Consider the following 16,715-nt stretch of genomic DNA (forward strand, 5'->3'; position numbering starts at 1 on the left):
CATTATCTCTCAACACCCTACACAGCATGCAGCTGGGACCCACAGTAACCACAGTTCTGTCCTCTGCCCCCAGGTTGCGCTGCCGCCGCTGTGTCAACAACCACCAGGTCTGGCCACCCCCTGATGGTTCTGACTGCACCTCAGACCTGGCTCAGTGGAACCACAGCACTGATAAGCGGGGGCTCAAGGATGAGGTACTCCAGGCTGCTTGGGATGCTGCCTCCACTGCCATCACCTTTGTCTTCCACCAGCGTTCCCATGAGGAGCAGCGGGGACTCCACCTTTAACCAGCTGGCCTGGTGTGTAGCTGTTAGAGGAAAGAGATGGGGAAAGGGGACGCCCTGCCCAATAGGGCACTGTTGAATTTTGTTCTCTGAGAGAAAAATCAAGAAGGGCTACATGATGTTTGCCCAAAATTTATTTTATAAGAAAAATTTTGGTTAAAAAAAAGAGAGGAATAAAGGTATGAAAGGGACTGAGGCCTGGAAGCAGCATGGTAAGCCCAGCAGAGAGGAGAGGCCTGGTAATGGGCACTCCTATCCTTCACTAAAGCCTGGGTACCTGCTTGAGAAAGGAAAGCAGGAACCCTGGGGCAGGGAAGGGGACGGGGGCTGTCCTCAGTGACTGATGACCACTGAAACCTCCTGGCCCAGGGTACTGGGTGAGGAACCCAAAGGCTCCAAACCCAGGTGTGGGAATGCCTTTGCTGGGCCCCATCAAGGCCTCCAGGACCTCAGTGCAAGGGAAAAGGGAAAAAAGAGAAAAAAGGTAGCAGAAAGAGAAAGACAGAATTGGTGGTTGGGAGTTCTGGGCAGCCCACGCCTCAGCCCCTACAAGCTGATGGTACCGAGCATGGGCCTGTGAGGCATGGGCCCATCACATGGTGCTGACGTAATCTGCGAAGGCTTGCGATGAGTCCCACGAGTCGCTGACCACATGGCAGGTGGCCCGGAGCCGCCGGATGGCTTCCCTTGCTGTGACTGCATCCTGGTCCAGCCAGTTCTGGAAGAGGCGCAGGTGACCAAAGGCCCCACGGCCCCAGCGCTCCAGCCGCTTGGCAAACTCCAGAAGCCCATCTGGCTTGATGCAGTTGGAACTGGTAGGGGTGAAGATCAGAAACTCAGCAATCAATTAATCCCTGGTCTGTGTCCCTGCAGCTTTATCCCTTGTCATTTCCCACCCCCACGGGTACCTGATATCCAGCTGACAGAGAGAGGAGGATGAATCTTCCGAGAAAACATCTGCCAGGGCCAGTAGGCCAGCATTCCCTGGGGAGATGGGGAGAAATGCTCATCACTTTCACCCCAGAATAGGAAACAAAGGTATCCCAACCCAATTCTGGCTGGAGAGAAGCCCAGCCTCCTAAAGCCCCAGCACAACTGTATATCCCAACCCCTGTCTTCCCAGTGGAGAGGTCTGTGCCTTCACCCACTGAGTTTCTAGGTCAGAGGACTGGCTCCTTCCCCCTCTCCCTCCTCAGGGCCCTGTCCCCACCCAGGCGGTTCCCTGGCAGCCGGAGGCCCTTCAATGTGGAGTTGCCCTTCATAGCAGCAACCATCTCGGGCAGAAACTGGGCTGGGCGCTTCTCAAACAGACGGCAGAAGGAGAAGGTAATCTCTGTAAAGAAAAATTGGAACAAGTTCTGGTGGCAGCCTGAGAACTGGTGCTGTCCCACCTGCCCCCAGGGCCTTAAAAAGGGTTATAAGCATTTTATAGAGTCCCAAGAGAAAATAATTTGTCCAAATCCTCAGCAAGGTTGCAGCTAAGTCAGGATTCAAGCCAGAGACTGAGCCTATGTGGAGACTCTAGATGGACAGTTCTCCATTCACTCCCTTTAAGGGGTGGACATTAGTGACAAGTCTCTGAGGGGGGCCTGATAGCACATCTGTCCCTTCCCACCACCACCATTTCTGTCAGCTAGTGGAAGGTAAGAATACTTTTAGGTGAGGTAATCTACAAGTGACTAATTTCCCATGTTTAGGATAGGAATGGTTAGACTGGGGACCATCTAGAAGGAAGGTGATGTAGGTTCTATAATTTTATAGTTATGAGGACGTAAGACTAAGAAAAGAACAGTGGCTTGTTGACTCAGTGAGACCGTGGCAGTTCTGCAGTGAGGACCAATGAGACCCTGGGTTCTAGATGAAGAACTTACCTTGAAGAGTCAGATTCTGTAGCAAAAAGAGCACCTCACTCTGACAGTCAGCCAGATTCATGTCGTGGAAGCTCAGCCTCTTTAGGGTTAGGTTATACTCTAGATTGGGAGAAAGTTCATGGACCTTAGCTTTCCCAAAGAACAAAGTCCCCTTCTATTCTCTTCCCTTTATCATTCTAGCTGGATCATACCTTTGAGTGTCTGCAACACAAGCCCAAAATCTTGGGGAGAGGCAAAGGTGGCACTATCCAGGGACAGTTGCTGCAGAGAACCTGAGGCCTTCAGTACAGAGCAGAGCAGTGGGGCTGGCTGGGCTCCCCGTGGAAATCCCATCTCCAGCTGTTCCAGGCAGTTTTCTGGATATGGTAGGAAGAGAAGATTCCAACTGGTCATATCTACTTCACTCCCATTGCAGGTCTCATCTTGTCCTTAAGGAATTCACTGAAAAATCTACTTGTCCTTGAGTGCCTATATATGCTGGCAGGATGCTAATACACAGTTTAGTCCTTGCCCTTAACGGTGCTTTTAATCCAAGAAGACTACACAGACAAAAGTATAAGACAGGAGTGTGGACAGTGGTGGGCTCAAGTGGCACCAGTGGTAGAGAACCTGCCTGCCAATACAGGAGACATAAGAGACATAGGTTTGATCCCAGGATTGGGAAGATCCCCTGGAGAAGGAAATGGCTACCTACTCCAATATTTTTGCCTGGAGAATCCCATGGACACAGGAGCTTAGTGGGCTGCAGTCCGTGGGAGTCACAAACAATCAGACATGACTGAACCAACTTAGCACATGCAGAATGGTGGGATATGAGACACGTAGGAACTAAGGGAACATATAGCATGGGGACTCATCAGTTTGGTTCTTGGTTCAGACCCCTTTATGGAACAGATGTGCTAGTGACTCCCTCCTAGGCTAGTGTTGGTCTGAGATCTATCCAACCCATGGTTATCTTTAAAATTGAAATTCACTCAGTTGTGTCCCAAGTCTTTGTGACCCCATGGACTCTACAGTCCATAGAATTCTCCAGGCCAGAATACTGGAGTGGGTGGCCTTCCCTTCTCCAGGGGATCTTACCAACCCAGGGATCAAACCCACGTCTCCCACATTGCAGGAGGATTCTTTACCACCTGAACCACCAGGTAAGCCCATCTTTAAGATTAGCAGGCTCTAAAGGGAACAAATTATAGATAAGCCAGGAATGTGGTGGTTTAGAGACCTGGATTAGAAACCTTTGCCTGGCCCACACAAATACACCTGCACATTTGTGAGGAAATACACGCACACAATGCTTCACCTGGTATCTCCTCATCCCCAATTATGTTGCTAGGGGTCCCTGCATTCCCAGGCACAGCTGGGTTGTCCCTCTGGCTGGGGTGGTCCACACGGATAGAGAGGACCCGCAGCAGGGGCAGGGCTCGCACAATGGCACGTGTCAGCTCCAGGATGGGCAGTGGTGAGAACAGGTCACTGAGATGCAGGGCACGGAGGCGGCATCCAGCCTGGACTGACAGGGCCCGCAGGCTGTCCAGTAGACGGAAGATATTAGAACCCAGGCCTATGGCAGGAAAGACATTAGGTCAATCGTGGGAGTTACATCAGGGATAACACTGAGAGACAACTTCAGATATTTTCTATTAAACTACCAAATCTGAGCTTTGGATCAGATTATTTTCAATGATTCTCAATTATTCATCCATTGTCTTGCTTTTTCCTCAGGTAACCAGCTGACTGGTGTCTACTCTACTGGGTCATACCCTCAAGCATCAGTCAGGCCAGAGTCACAAAACATGATAGAATGTGGGGCAGCATGTGGTTGCTAGCTGAATGATGGACCTAGACAACAGCAGAGACCTCTGGACTTTTCCTGTAGGTCATGGGTAACATTTAAAACTAAGCTGGAGAATGACAGTGATCCAACAAGGAATACTTTAAAAGCGTCATTGGGTGGGAATGGGGCAGAAAACCATATCCCACAGAAGGGAGTTAGTAGGATCCAGAAAGGTTAGGGTAATTAATGCCACAAAGCAAATAATCCTGTGGAAGCTACACACCTTTATCTCTGGACTGAGCAGGCTCCTGTTGATTCATTTAACTTAAACCTTAACTAGCCCCTGGTAAATAGGTTGTTGTTTTTTTTTTTTTTTTTTTGCTAGATAAGTCATGAGCAGCAGATCTTGTTCCTACCTGATAACAAAAGCATGGGATGAGAACTGGGGAAATAAGAGTACTGTGAAAATAAAAGGATGGCTACTTAACACCCAGGCTAGCTTACATCAGTAAAGACTTTCCAGGCAGGTCCTAAACATAAAAGAAGCTAAAAGGTGGAAGAAGAGTGACTGGCAGAGTAAACTTTGGATATATCAAGACCTGAAGGAGAAAGTAGCAGGTTCCAAGAACTGAAAAATTCTCAATTTGGCTGGTGTGTGAAGTATGAGGGAGGGAAGTATTCAACTATAGAGGTGAGCAGGGATAAGAACATGAATGACCCTGTAAGTAAAATTTAAAAGTAGGTGACAAGAAGCCACTGAATTTTTAGATGAATGAGTTACAGATTTGCACTTTGAAATTACTTTGATTGTGGCATAAACAACTATGGTGAGTATGGAGGAACCGCTGAAATGATGAATCCAGGTGAGAAGTAATGATAATCTGAATTAAGGATGTGGAGATAAGTGATTCTGAGAGATTGTAAAGATACAACTTGTATCTTTAATATATGTGGAGTAAGAGATATATCTTTATGTGGAGTAAGAATCCAGGTTTCTTTTGGGCAACTGAATCATCTGTGATGTCACTGAGAACAGAAGGAAGATGAATTCAGCTTGGGGAATGTGGTTTATAAATACTGTGATTCCTAGTTGTCAGATGGAAAAACTGGTCTGAGTTAAGATAGGTGCTAATGTCAAAATGGGGGTGTCTTCAGCATGGTTGGCCTTTGAAATCAAGGAAATGGACAAAATTGTCCAAGAAATGTGTCAAGTGGGAGAGCTTTGAGAAACTCAATATTAGGGCAAATAATGTCCAGAAGGGAGAAAAAGTCAGAGGTAATAGAAGTGAGACTATTACGTAAAGAAGAAAATGCAGAATAGTAGATGTCAAGAATTAATATGAGGACTAAAAAGTATATATTGGACTTAGCAACACAGATAACCTTAACCTGGGTCACCTCTAGGTCCACAATGCAGTAGAGGGAATGTAAGCAAGGCTGAAGCGGCTGTGAGTAGAAGAAAGCACAGATAACTCTTAAGGTTGTCTATGAAGGGCAGGAGAGAATAGGACAGTAGTTCGTAAGTAGAATATATGGAGGAGGTATGGTGGTAGTTTTTGGTGGATACCTGATCCAGAGAAGAGAGGCAGCGTTGAGTAGTTAGTGCTTTAAAAGCATGAGTTCTGGACGCAGGTTACCTGGGTTTGAATTCTAGGTCTATAATTTGTTGGCTTATCCTGGGCAAGTCACTTGGCTTCACAATTTTAAGGATTAAACCAGTTTTGAGAATATTTGAAGTATGCCAGGCACATAATAGGCAGTATATAAAAGTTCTTATTAAGGCATTTGAAAAACAAGCTTTCCTAGGGAGGTGAGTGTATGGATCCAGAGCAAAAGCAAATGAGTTAGCCTTAGACAGGACAGCCATTTATCCCACTGATGAGAAGGGTGCAAATGTAGAAGTTTATAGGTTGGTTAACAAGTTGAAGGAGTTCATGTGTGATGGCTTCTATCTTCTCTGTGAAGCAGGTGAGGTTTGCTAAGAAAGGAAAAGAGGAAAGGACTTGGAAGCAGTAGAGTAGGAATGCAGCTGACATTGCAAACAGGGTTCATATGAGGTTGATGACCAGGAATGTATATAGTACACCAATCTGCAATTGTGTGATTTTAGCAGCATTCAGCAACATAGGCAGATTCCTGGGTTTAGTCAGAACTGAAGTTTGGCTAGCTGGGCCCAACAAGGTAGGCAAGAACTGAGGACTGTTAGGCAGGTTGCTGGTCTGATCTTTTTAAAAAAAACATGTCCCACACCTTTTTGTACAGCTCCTTTGATATGACAGGTAAGATACAACCTCAGCCCTCTCCTTAGGCCTATATACATTATACTCTCCCACCTGCCCTTGGTTAGCTGACTGTATCTAAACTAGACTTCAGATTCTCACTGCTCCTCAGGAGCCCCTGCTTCCAACTAGATCAAACCATAGACCATATATACATCTTCTGTAGCATAAGCCTGTCACTAAGTCTTCCCTGAAGTGGGTAGGGCCACATCTCTGGTTTCCTGATCATATCCCCTATCCGCCTGCCCCCCTCCCCCCGCTGGCCCCCGACAGGGCTGGGCACAGCTGGTGCTGCTGGGAGACCAAATCAGCCCTCCAGGGCACTCACCATTATAGGAGAGTGTGAGGCTCTCCAGAGACACCCAGGAGCTCAGCAGGTGGCACAGTGTCAGAGCCGCCTCTGTGGAGAGTGGAACTGTGAAGAGCTCCAAGGTGGAAATGCTGCGGAATCGTTGGGAGGCTTCCAGTGCTGGAAGCCCCAGGCAGCTGGGATCTGATCCATCCAAAGCTCCACAAGCCACTTCTCCAATTTCCATCTCTTCCCCATCCTCTTTCTCACCCGCCACAATGAAAACAAAGTCATACAGGTCTTCAGATTCTGCGCCACACCCCTGACGGGTGCGAGCACCCTTCTTCCCTGCAGCTCGCTTAAAACGCTTTAGGGGCTTAGGCTGTGGGGCTGAGCTGGCTGGAGCCCGTTTAGATGAGGATGTGGAAGAAGAGGAAGCAGAGGCAGAGGAAGTGGTGGCTGGAGCAGAAGGTGGGCGTTTCGTGCCAGGAGCCTCATGGGAGGTGGCTGGAGGGAGTGGCTCCCTCTTAGCGTCTGTGCCGCCTGCTGTCAGGCTCTCCTGTGTGCTCCGGCGTGTTACCCGAGTGGCAGGTGCAGCTCTTGCCGTCTGCTTGGCTTCACTCTTACGCCGGGAGGCCATCAGAGCTGCAGCACATCGCTCAGCAGCATCTCGGCGAGGCCGGCGGGAGCCCAGCAAAAGCGACCCTTCATCTCGGGATGGGGCCCGGCCTCGGGAGGCCTCTCCACAGAGGCGGCAGGGCAAACCACCAGGGCCTGGCTGCCAAAAGCCAGCACTCATGGTGAGGATAAGAATGAAAAGGGCTGACTCGGGCACAGGCCAGGAGTACAGTGACACCTGGCTGACAGCCCCATGGTGAATAAGCTGATGTAACAGCTGCCGAAGTGACTGCTGAGCGGCCACATCGGAGAACAGCAAGTGGCGGAACTTAAGGGTGTGCAGGGAACTGGCCAGGGTCTCCAGAACCCTGCGGTTAGGCTCGGCCACCAGCTCAGTTGCACCCTGCAGCATGTTGCAGATGGTGAGCTGCCGGACATGGCGGGAGCTATGCAGGAGAGGTGAGAAGCGCTGGTCACAAAGACGCCTGTCAGAAGACACATCAATGGTCCCACGTAGAACATGGGAAAAAAAGGCCTCCATAAACTTGGCTCGCCAACAGGTCACGCTCTGAAAAGCAGAGAACATTCCAGACAGCTGTGATACTAAGTGCTACCCATGGGATCCAGTTTCCTTCCTTCCAATAGCTAGCTATTTACTAAGCCAGGTAATGTGCTAAATAACATACAAGTTCATTTAATCCTCACATCTTTGAGGTATATATTACTATTAGATCCAATTTACAGGTAAGAAAAACAAGGCACAAATGTTATTGCCTGTGGTTATATAATTAAGTGGTAGGATTAAGATTTGAAACTCAGAGGAGGGAATTCCTTGGCGGTCCAGTGGTTAGGACTCTGAGCTTTCACTGCCAATGGCCCAGGTTCAGTCCCTGGTTGGGGAGTAAGAATTCCACAAGCTGTGTGGTGCAGCAGAAAACAAAACCTGAACCCAGGAAATCTGGTTCCAGAGACAGTTTTATCAAAATGTGTCTCGAGTGAAATACTTGTGTTATTTCACGTTTATTTTTAGAATCTGATCCTACCTTTTCATTCTTATCACTGCCACCTTTGTTCAGCCCCTTATTACCTAACATCTGGTACTTCATTAGCTTCCTGCTTGCTCTCCTTGTTTCCCTTCCCAAACTTTTGCACAAGTCCACTGGGTTTAATCTTTGTATTTAAAAACAACTCTGCTTATACTGTTCTCCAATACCCCTATTGAAATCCCCACTGCCAAGGGGATCAGGGCAGCAGCACATTTGAAGTTCCTCAGCCTGGCAGGGAAAGCTGTCCACAATATGGCCTCTGCCTACCCCAGAAGCTGTATCTCCCACTTGCTCATGAAAGCTTAGCTTTGGCAAAACTGGTCACCTCATGGACCCAAACCTGCCTTTGTCCCTTCCTACATCTGCCAGAAATGCTCTCCACTGCCTGGTCAAACAGACTTCCTGAAAGGACCTATCAACATTTTGCTCTTTGAGGCTGTTCATTTCTCCGTAAGGTTGTAGATCTCACTGACTGGCCCCCCTTTCTACTCCACCTCCTACTTTTGGAACTCATACTCAACTATTCATGTCTTTAGACAATGGTAAATATGTCTCATGGTATTGTCACTCTGCCTGTGTACATCATGTCTCATCCCAACCAGATCAGAAATTCCTGGAGAGGAGGGACCAAGTCTTAGTTTTCTCCAAGGTAATACTTAGATGGATATGAGGCTACTCTTCACCAGGCTGCTGCTGCTGCTGCTAAGTCGCTTCAGTCGTGTCCGACTCTGTGCGACCCCATAGACGGCAGCCCATCAGGCTCCACCGTCTCTGGGATTCTCCAGGCAAAAACACTGGAGTGGGTTGCCATTTCCTTCTCCAATGCATGAAAGTGAAAAGTAAAAGTGAAGTTGCTCAGTTGTGTCCGATTCTCAGCGACCCCATGGACCGCAGCCTACCAGGCTCCTCCGTCCATGGGATTTTCCAGGCAAGAGTACTGGAGTGGGGTGCCATTGCCTTCTCTGATACATTGAAGAGAACTCTAAACACAAGTGATTTTTAATCTTTAGAATACATGAAATTTACTGTGGACTTTTTCTCCAAAATTCATATGCCATGTACCCAGACTTGCATCTTTATTTTCAAATCTCCCCCCAGATGATTCTGATGTATATTATCAGAGATTAGGAACTACTGCTACTTACCTCAAAAGGACCTGCCTACCTCAAAAGGCAAATACTTCTCTAAATCCCCATTCTTTCCTAAGGTGCATGGAAAGTCTGATGACTGAAAAGTGCCAGCTCTGCCACATATTCAACCTCTTCATTTGTAAAATGTGGATAATATCACTTTCAGAGGTTTGTTGTAAAGATCAAATGAGTGTAAGTGTAAATTCAAGCACTTTATAAACTGTAAAATACAAAATGTAACTTTACTGTTAATGATAATTACCCTACATGGGAAATGGACTTAATGGAGGTAAAGCCTGTTAAGCAGGGTGCTTATTTAGCCTGAAGCAAAGGTAGGGGCCTGAGGTTCCTCAAATCTAAAAATAAGACAGTCCTTTTGGCTTCTACCATACCTCCATGCATTCCTCCTACCAGATTGACCCTCAAAAGAGGTTCTTGTCAGGAGGTAGGCTCCTATTCTCAGGCAAAAGTGTCATTCCCTTGCTGGAGCTGTTCCCTGAGAGTGCTGTAATAATCATGAATGTCTTCATGTCTGAGCTAACTGGATGGCAGCAATAAAAAGACCCGTCCAGCAGCAGTGTGGGGCATGAGGGGAGCAGGAAAAAATACCTGGCAACCAAATCAATACTTAGCCTTAATGGAAGTAAAGAAGGTATTCCTGAATCCTTCAATCCATCCTCACTCAACACATTTTTCACATATTTGCTGGCCTACACAATCTTGAAAGATACTTGCAGGTAACCCTAGCAAGGCTTTAACTTCACAAGTGAAGTAGATGGTTACTATGAAATCTGGGGCTAAGTAATGGACAAGTGTGAAAAATCAAGGTGTAAGTTTCCAACTACAGGCATGTAGAAGATGAACTTTAGATAACTACGTGGGTTTTTCAGACATTTTATTGGTTCATGAAGACAATGGGAGAGAATACTTGAAATTGGAACACCTCAGACCTGTGATAACCAGTGAAAGCAACATGACATAGTGATTAAGAGCATGTGCTCTAGGGCCAGGCTGCCACAATTGGATAGGTCTGCCATTCACAAACTGAAACTTTTAGGCAAATCACTTTTCCTCTTTCTGTGTGTTTCATCATACATAAACTGAGGAAGATAACTATACCTACATGACAGAACTATGAAAATCAAATGTGTAAAAAAATTAGCTGACAACTATCAATGGGTCCATTTTGATGAATTAATGCATAAATAGATAGCAACTTACTGTCACTTTATTCCATCACCACCTTGTACAAGATTCTATGCTAAAATTTCAAAGCTGAAAAATAACCTGAGACACCTAAGTAGTCCAAGCTACTCATTTTGTGGACTTGTACACTATAGTTCAGACAATGCAAAGTAATTTGAATATTTTCTTTTGGGAAATGACAAACCATCAAAAAGGTGAAGTGGCATTTGCTTGCCAACACAACTAATCCTTGGCCCATCCACAATGGGCTGGTAGCTCAGGTACTGGTCAGGAAAAAATGTGTGTACGAACCAGGGAGAGCTAAATATTTTCTTATACTAAACTTTTAGAGCCATACTCAAACTATATATTGTCCATTGCTTTTCTGATAACAGGAATACTTTATGGAAGCAAATAAAAAATCATGTGTAAACTTTTTGGAGTGTATATGTGACAAGCCATAGGTATTTGTGTTTATAACACTGAGACAATTCTGAACAGTTTCAAATTCTGGGCTTTTTTTTTAAAAAAAGATTATACCACCACATCATTAAACATTTTTACCACTATGTATTTAACTATTTCTAGAATGACCAATAATTTTGAAAATATGGATGTACTATGTTTAATAATTTTTATATTATTGAATACTTAAATTGTTTATAACTTTGCTATAATGAACATCTGGAAATAAATCTTCATGAGTATCTCAGTTTTTATATACCATAAAATATAATTTTACTTGAAGAATTTGAGCATTTTTTTAAGACTCTTTTTTTTTTTAAGACTCTTGACAGTTATCATCAGATTACTCACCAAGAAAGTTGTAGCATTTCTTCTCCTGCCAACAACATATTAAAATGCAAGTTCTGTCCACCCCTGGAATTATCTCTTATAAAGAGGTAGAATTTTACTTTCCCATTTTTTATTATTAATGAAACGGAACATTTTTGTATACTTTGTGACTTATGCAAATCTTTATTCATTTTACTGTTTGCCTTTGTCTTATTCTCTGTATCCTTTTATTTTGCAAATATTGGTGCAAACATTCATAATTTCCTAATTTATGCACCTTTTAAATCGTGTTTGGGCTTCCCTGGTGGCTCAGACCAATAAAGAATCTGCCTGCAAAGACCTGGGTTCCATCCCCCTGGGTTGGGAAGATGCTCTGGAGAAGGAAATGGCAACCCAGTCCGGTATTCTTGGCCTGGAGAATCTTTCACTAAATTGTGTTTATAGCGCTGGCATTTTATGTGGCCAAATGTGTCTATATATTTTGTTGTTGTTCTACCCATTTACTAGCACTATACCCTGAGACTAGATAACCAGTCACCTTTATTTTTAAAACTTGTTTTGTGCTTTTACTTTCTACAAAGTAATCTTTAATATAAATTTATTATAATTGGAGGCTACTTTACAATATTGATTGGTTTTGCATATAGAAATTGAGTATACTGTAAAGTGAAGCTCTTTTTTTAATTTTAAATTTATCTTTTAATTGAAGGACAGTTGCTTTACAGAATTGTGTTGGTTTTTCCCAAACAAGACTCTTAACTATTTTTTCCAGATGGTTAACCAATTACTAGAGAATCATTTATTGAATAATCCTTTATTTCCTCATTACTTTGTTTCCAGAATATCTATTTTAGAAACAGATCTCTTAATATACACATGTACTACACAGTTTGAAATATTGCTTTATAATAGGGCTATGTCTATCTTGCGCACCACTGTATACTTAGAACCTAGCATAGTGCTTGGAACTTTACAGTAACTCAGTAACTTTTTGATTATGAATGAAGTGAAGGTTACTGTTACGCAAAAGTGGGAAGTGGAAGAAGACACTCTCTGAAATGGATATGTTCCAAGTTAAGACCTTTGTGTAGCTGACTGTGAGGCCATCAGGCCTGGGGCTTCCTAAATATTCTGAAATACTCTGAGACAAGGAAACAGCTAACAAATGGACATTTCTTTCCAGGAAGCTTGAGATAATGGAAAAATCTTTCTCGAAGAGAAAGATACTACAATCTCCATCACTTCCTAGTCAACCATACTACTTGGGAAACAGTGACAGAGTAAATCATGTTTCTTTAAAGATTGCAGAAAGCTATTTCCATTTTCTAACATTCTTGTGTCCACTTCTCTTCCTCTTAAGGCCTAAATCCTATACATAATGCCTGATAATTTCGTTGGCTCTCAGTGTCTGTGCTGAACGCCAGGGACTGCATCTAGATCTGGAAGTGGGAAGCTAAAGGATATGGAGCTGAATGTTACTGAACCTAGTGTATACTCACAAAATATATCTGCAGTTCCTGATAAGAGCTTGTTGTCTTGTCATCTGGCCTCATTCACCATGTAACACCCAATTCAAATGATTACTTCCTAGGAAAGACTTTCTTGTTCTCTTTTCCTTCAACCTCCTTGCTACACTCAGTCATACGACTTGCCCTGCCATACATGATGTATTTGTTTGCAGATTTCCCCAGTAAACTGATAGTTTCTCAAGACTAGGGATTATGTCTGTACTTAAAATATTAAGCATAAAACATGGTATGTGGTAAGCTGGAGTAAATGTTTATTGAACTTAGTCTGCCCTGTCACCTGATTATGCAGCAGCAACAGAGATGAGAGCTCCGTTGAGTTATATCTGAACCAATGAATAATAGACTCTTAGGGCTAAGAGGAGTCCTAAAAGTCATCTTGTCCAACATCTCCAACAATGCTGAATTTCTTTACAATACCCTTGTGTCAGGTGGTTATCTAGACTCTATAAACACTTAGTGATGGGAAGCTTATTACCTCTGGAATTAGCTTGTTTCATCACCAATAAGCTCACAGTTTAAAAATTCTACATTCAGCTTAGCAAAAATTTATCTTCCTTTAGCTTCCACCCAGAACAAACCTATTAATCCCTCTTTCAGATATTTTTTTTTTTTTCTCTTTCAGATATTTTAAGACAGTTCATATTGCTCAAGTCTTCTCTTTTTCAGGAAAAACATCTCCAGTCTTCCAAATGTGACTCACAAGATGTGGCTTTGACTTCTTTCTCCATACTCCAGGGATAGCCTGACCACTGCAGAGTCAAGCAGGTCTATCATCCCCCATGTCCTGAGGTCTACATTATAGTTATATTAGTTCACACAGTTCAGGATACAGTCATTATATGAGTGGTTTCAGCACACTGTAGACTAAACCCCCTTAATGTTTTTTATACTAGCTGCTGCTAAGTCAGACCCCTCCACCCACTACCCTGAGGTCATGAAATCGGAATTTTTTAGACTCAAGAGTTGGTTTATTCTGTTCAATTTCATCCTGTTAGGTTTGGCCATTGTTCCAGCCCTATCAAGACCTGAAACCAGGTTCTGCCATCCAAGATGATCACTATCTTTCCCTGTTTTATGTCACCTGCAAACATGGTGAACAAGCAAGTCAGTGACAAATGTTAAACAGGAAAGAACTTTGTGACAAGCCCTTGGAGTCCTCTTCTCAAATTCATCCCATGCCTGCCCCTGCACTTTACCAGTACCCAGCTTGTGTTTGTGTGCTATTCCTGCTTTCACTGTGCAAAGTCAGGCCAGAGCTCTACCTGATGCCTTAACTTACTTCCAAACTGGAAGGCCTTGTCTTCATCAGCTCATCCCATAGTCGGCGCCAAATGGCCTGAGTGGAGAGGCCTGTAGAGAGAAATATCACATTTACTTGGCTACTCCTTGGTCTCCATGACTGAAGTACATCAGCCTTTTAATGTCTTTTTCTAGGTACACAGGAGCAATATGGCAGTCTGGTAAAGAGCACTGGCTCTAAAGACAGACTGTTTGGGTTTAAACAGCAGAACAGTCTAGCTGTGTGACCTTGAGCAAGTTACTTAATTTTTCTGTACCTCAATTTCATTATCTACAAAATGTAGTTAATAATAGTGATCTTGCAGAATTGATGAAAATATTAAATAAGTTTCTCCAGATAGAGTGCCTAAATCAGTGCTTGAGACAAGGATGAATGTTAGCTGTTAACATGTATTTAATGAGAAGCTTAGGAGGTAGTCTGATAAAACAGAAAAACTAAAATTTCAGAAGATTTGGGCTTGGGAATTCCCTGGCAGTGCACTGGTTAGGACTAGGTGCTTTCACTGCCAGGGCCTGAGTTCAATCTCTTGTCGGGAAACTAAGATCCCTCACGCCATGAGGCAAGACCAAAAACGCCCAAAACAAAAGATCTGTGTTCTACCTGGCTTTGCTCTTAATTGTGGTGTGCCTGTGGTTTCATTTTTATTAGTAAAATGGGGATCAAATACCTGTTTTATGTTTCATAGGACATTGAGAAATCAGATAAGAAAATAGGTGTGAGGGTACTTTTTGAAAAGCATGAAGTTCTATGCAGGTATCAAGTGTCATATTTACCTGAAGAACATCATGGTGCCTTGCTTACAATCACTGAGAAAGAGACAGAAAAACACTCACCTTTCTTGAGGGCAGTTTCCTCAATCCTCTCCAAGTAATATATATTGAGCAGAGGTAAGATGCTTTGAAGTATTGGGCCTGGGAGGGCTACAAAAACCAAACACAAAATTTACTTTTTTCTCCCAGGGTTGCAAGCATTATTTATTCTACTGGAAAGGAAAACAGAAAGACAGACTTCTCATTTGACAAGTAGAATCTTTAGAAGCTAACCTAAGTCTAATTCAAACTCTGGTCCACTTATCTTCAGACACTTAGTTTGCAGCGGGAATTTCAGAGGCATGCACATCTTCAAGGGTGAGATAATCCCACAAAGCAAACAGATGGGCTCATTTAGGAGCTGGCAGTTCACTTCTGCCCAAGCATAATGAACCATTCTGCATTTAAAAGGTCCTATTGAATATGTGTGATTTTAAAAAGTCCTTTATAATCTGAGCCCTACTAACTTCTCCAGCTCCCTGCTTTGCCCCCTATACTTCAGTCATACTAAACTACCTTTTTTCATTTACCTACCTCCCTGCTTTCTGCCTCTGTGCCTTTGTTATGCTGTTCTCTCCATCAGGAATGTTCTTGCCATTTTCAGCGTATCAACTACTCATCTTTCATGTATCACATGCCCTTTACTAAGCCTTTTCTGAATTCCCTTCTCACTCTTCCAGACTGGCCACTTCCATCCTTTGGGCTCCCACTGTACCCTGAACTAGTACTTTCCTATGAAGAATAGAAATAATTAGGTTCTATACTCTTAAGTCAATATATCTTAAAAACAAAACTGGCTCCTGCTAACTTCCCTAGATCTGAGAGTCATTATTGTGGCTAAATGGTATAGTCTCTAGAGTTGGGACAAAACTGGGTGAAATACTGATTATATCACTTAGTTAATTATGAATTCATGGACAAATTAATGTCTTTGAGCCTCAATTTCCTTAATTTTAAAATGGAGATAATAATAACTACCTCTTAAGATTGTTGTGAAAATTAAAGAAGACCATACTTGTAGACTTGAAGATTCCAGACTTGAAGACTGTACCGGCCATAATTTCACTAAATTTTAGCTATTATTATTCCTATTCTGTCAAAAGCTTCTCTGTCCTGCCAAGAACAAGTTTTAGGATCTTGATACCTAAGGAAATTCTTTTAAAACTTACATTCCAGGATCTTTTATCCTTGTGCAGTAACTGAATCCTGATATCCAAGAGCTTAGTACAATTCTTTGTACATAGTAGGTACTCAGTGTACCCACTGAAGAAGAGCATTAATTCCGTTTGCTAATATACTAATGAAATATCTTTACTGCATTCAAGATAAAGTCCAAGTTCCATATCTTGGCATTCAAGGTATAACACACCTATTCTATTCCTCATTATGTCCTTTCCTGCTGCCTCTACTCATTTTCCCCTTCTCTCTCCCTACACAAAGAAATGCTAGTGCACTACTTCCAGGAAGGCTTTCTTGGCTGTTAGCCCACACTGAGACCTTGCTCCAAAATAGCACTGCTAGCAGGCCTCTTACTTGGCCCTTCTAAGAGGCCTAACTTGATTCAGCTCTTTCTGTGTGACTGTCCACCTGGGCAAGGCCCATAGGAGCTCTTCCTCCTTTGTCCCTCCAATATGCTCCTCTCTGTATAGCCATCCCCTTTCACAGACATTCTCATCCCCTATTATTCACAAATTCTTCTCTACATTTCCTCAGTCTTCTTAAGCCAGGCTCTTCCTCGCTATTTCTCGTGTGTGTGTGTCAGCTGTGTCCGACCCTGCAACTCCATGGACTGTAGCCCACCAGGGT

General features: G+C 43.6%; 2 protein-coding genes across 3 annotated transcripts in view; one reads left to right on the plus strand and one right to left on the minus strand.

Annotated features, from left to right (window-relative positions):
- The window catches only part of RAD54L (RAD54-like (S. cerevisiae)), a 26,652-nt gene extending 26,178 nt beyond the window's left edge, over window positions 1-474 (plus strand). The window contains exon 18 of the mRNA XM_005678510.2: window positions 74-474. Within this exon, the coding sequence (XP_005678567.2) occupies window positions 74-287 (214 nt within the window). The 3' untranslated portion in view covers window positions 288-474. The remainder of the gene's footprint in view (window positions 1-73) is intronic.
- The window catches only part of LRRC41 (leucine rich repeat containing 41), an 18,667-nt gene continuing 2,352 nt past the window's right edge, over window positions 401-16,715 (minus strand). Inside the window, exons 1-10 of one of the 2 annotated variants that reach the window (XM_018043720.1) lie at window positions 15,144-16,071; window positions 14,934-15,020; window positions 14,080-14,150; window positions 6,537-7,683; window positions 3,456-3,716; window positions 2,347-2,511; window positions 2,156-2,254; window positions 1,495-1,617; window positions 1,193-1,268; window positions 401-1,096 (exon numbers count right to left, since the gene is read on the minus strand). In XM_018043720.1, coding sequence (XP_017899209.1) covers window positions 877-1,096; window positions 1,193-1,268; window positions 1,495-1,617; window positions 2,156-2,254; window positions 2,347-2,511; window positions 3,456-3,716; window positions 6,537-7,683; window positions 14,080-14,150; window positions 14,934-15,020; window positions 15,144-15,306 — 2,412 coding nt within the window. In that variant the 5' untranslated portion in view covers window positions 15,307-16,071 and the 3' untranslated portion in view covers window positions 401-876. Of the gene's footprint in view, window positions 1,097-1,192; window positions 1,269-1,494; window positions 1,618-2,155; window positions 2,255-2,346; window positions 2,512-3,455; window positions 3,717-6,536; window positions 7,684-14,079; window positions 14,151-14,933; window positions 15,021-15,143; window positions 16,072-16,715 lie in introns of those variants that run through there. The other variant, XM_018043717.1, reaches the window with a different exon arrangement.

The sequence above is a fragment of the Capra hircus genome, chromosome 3, assembly GCF_001704415.2.
Source record: "Capra hircus breed San Clemente chromosome 3, ASM170441v1, whole genome shotgun sequence".
Taxonomy (NCBI): domain Eukaryota; kingdom Metazoa; phylum Chordata; class Mammalia; order Artiodactyla; family Bovidae; genus Capra; species Capra hircus.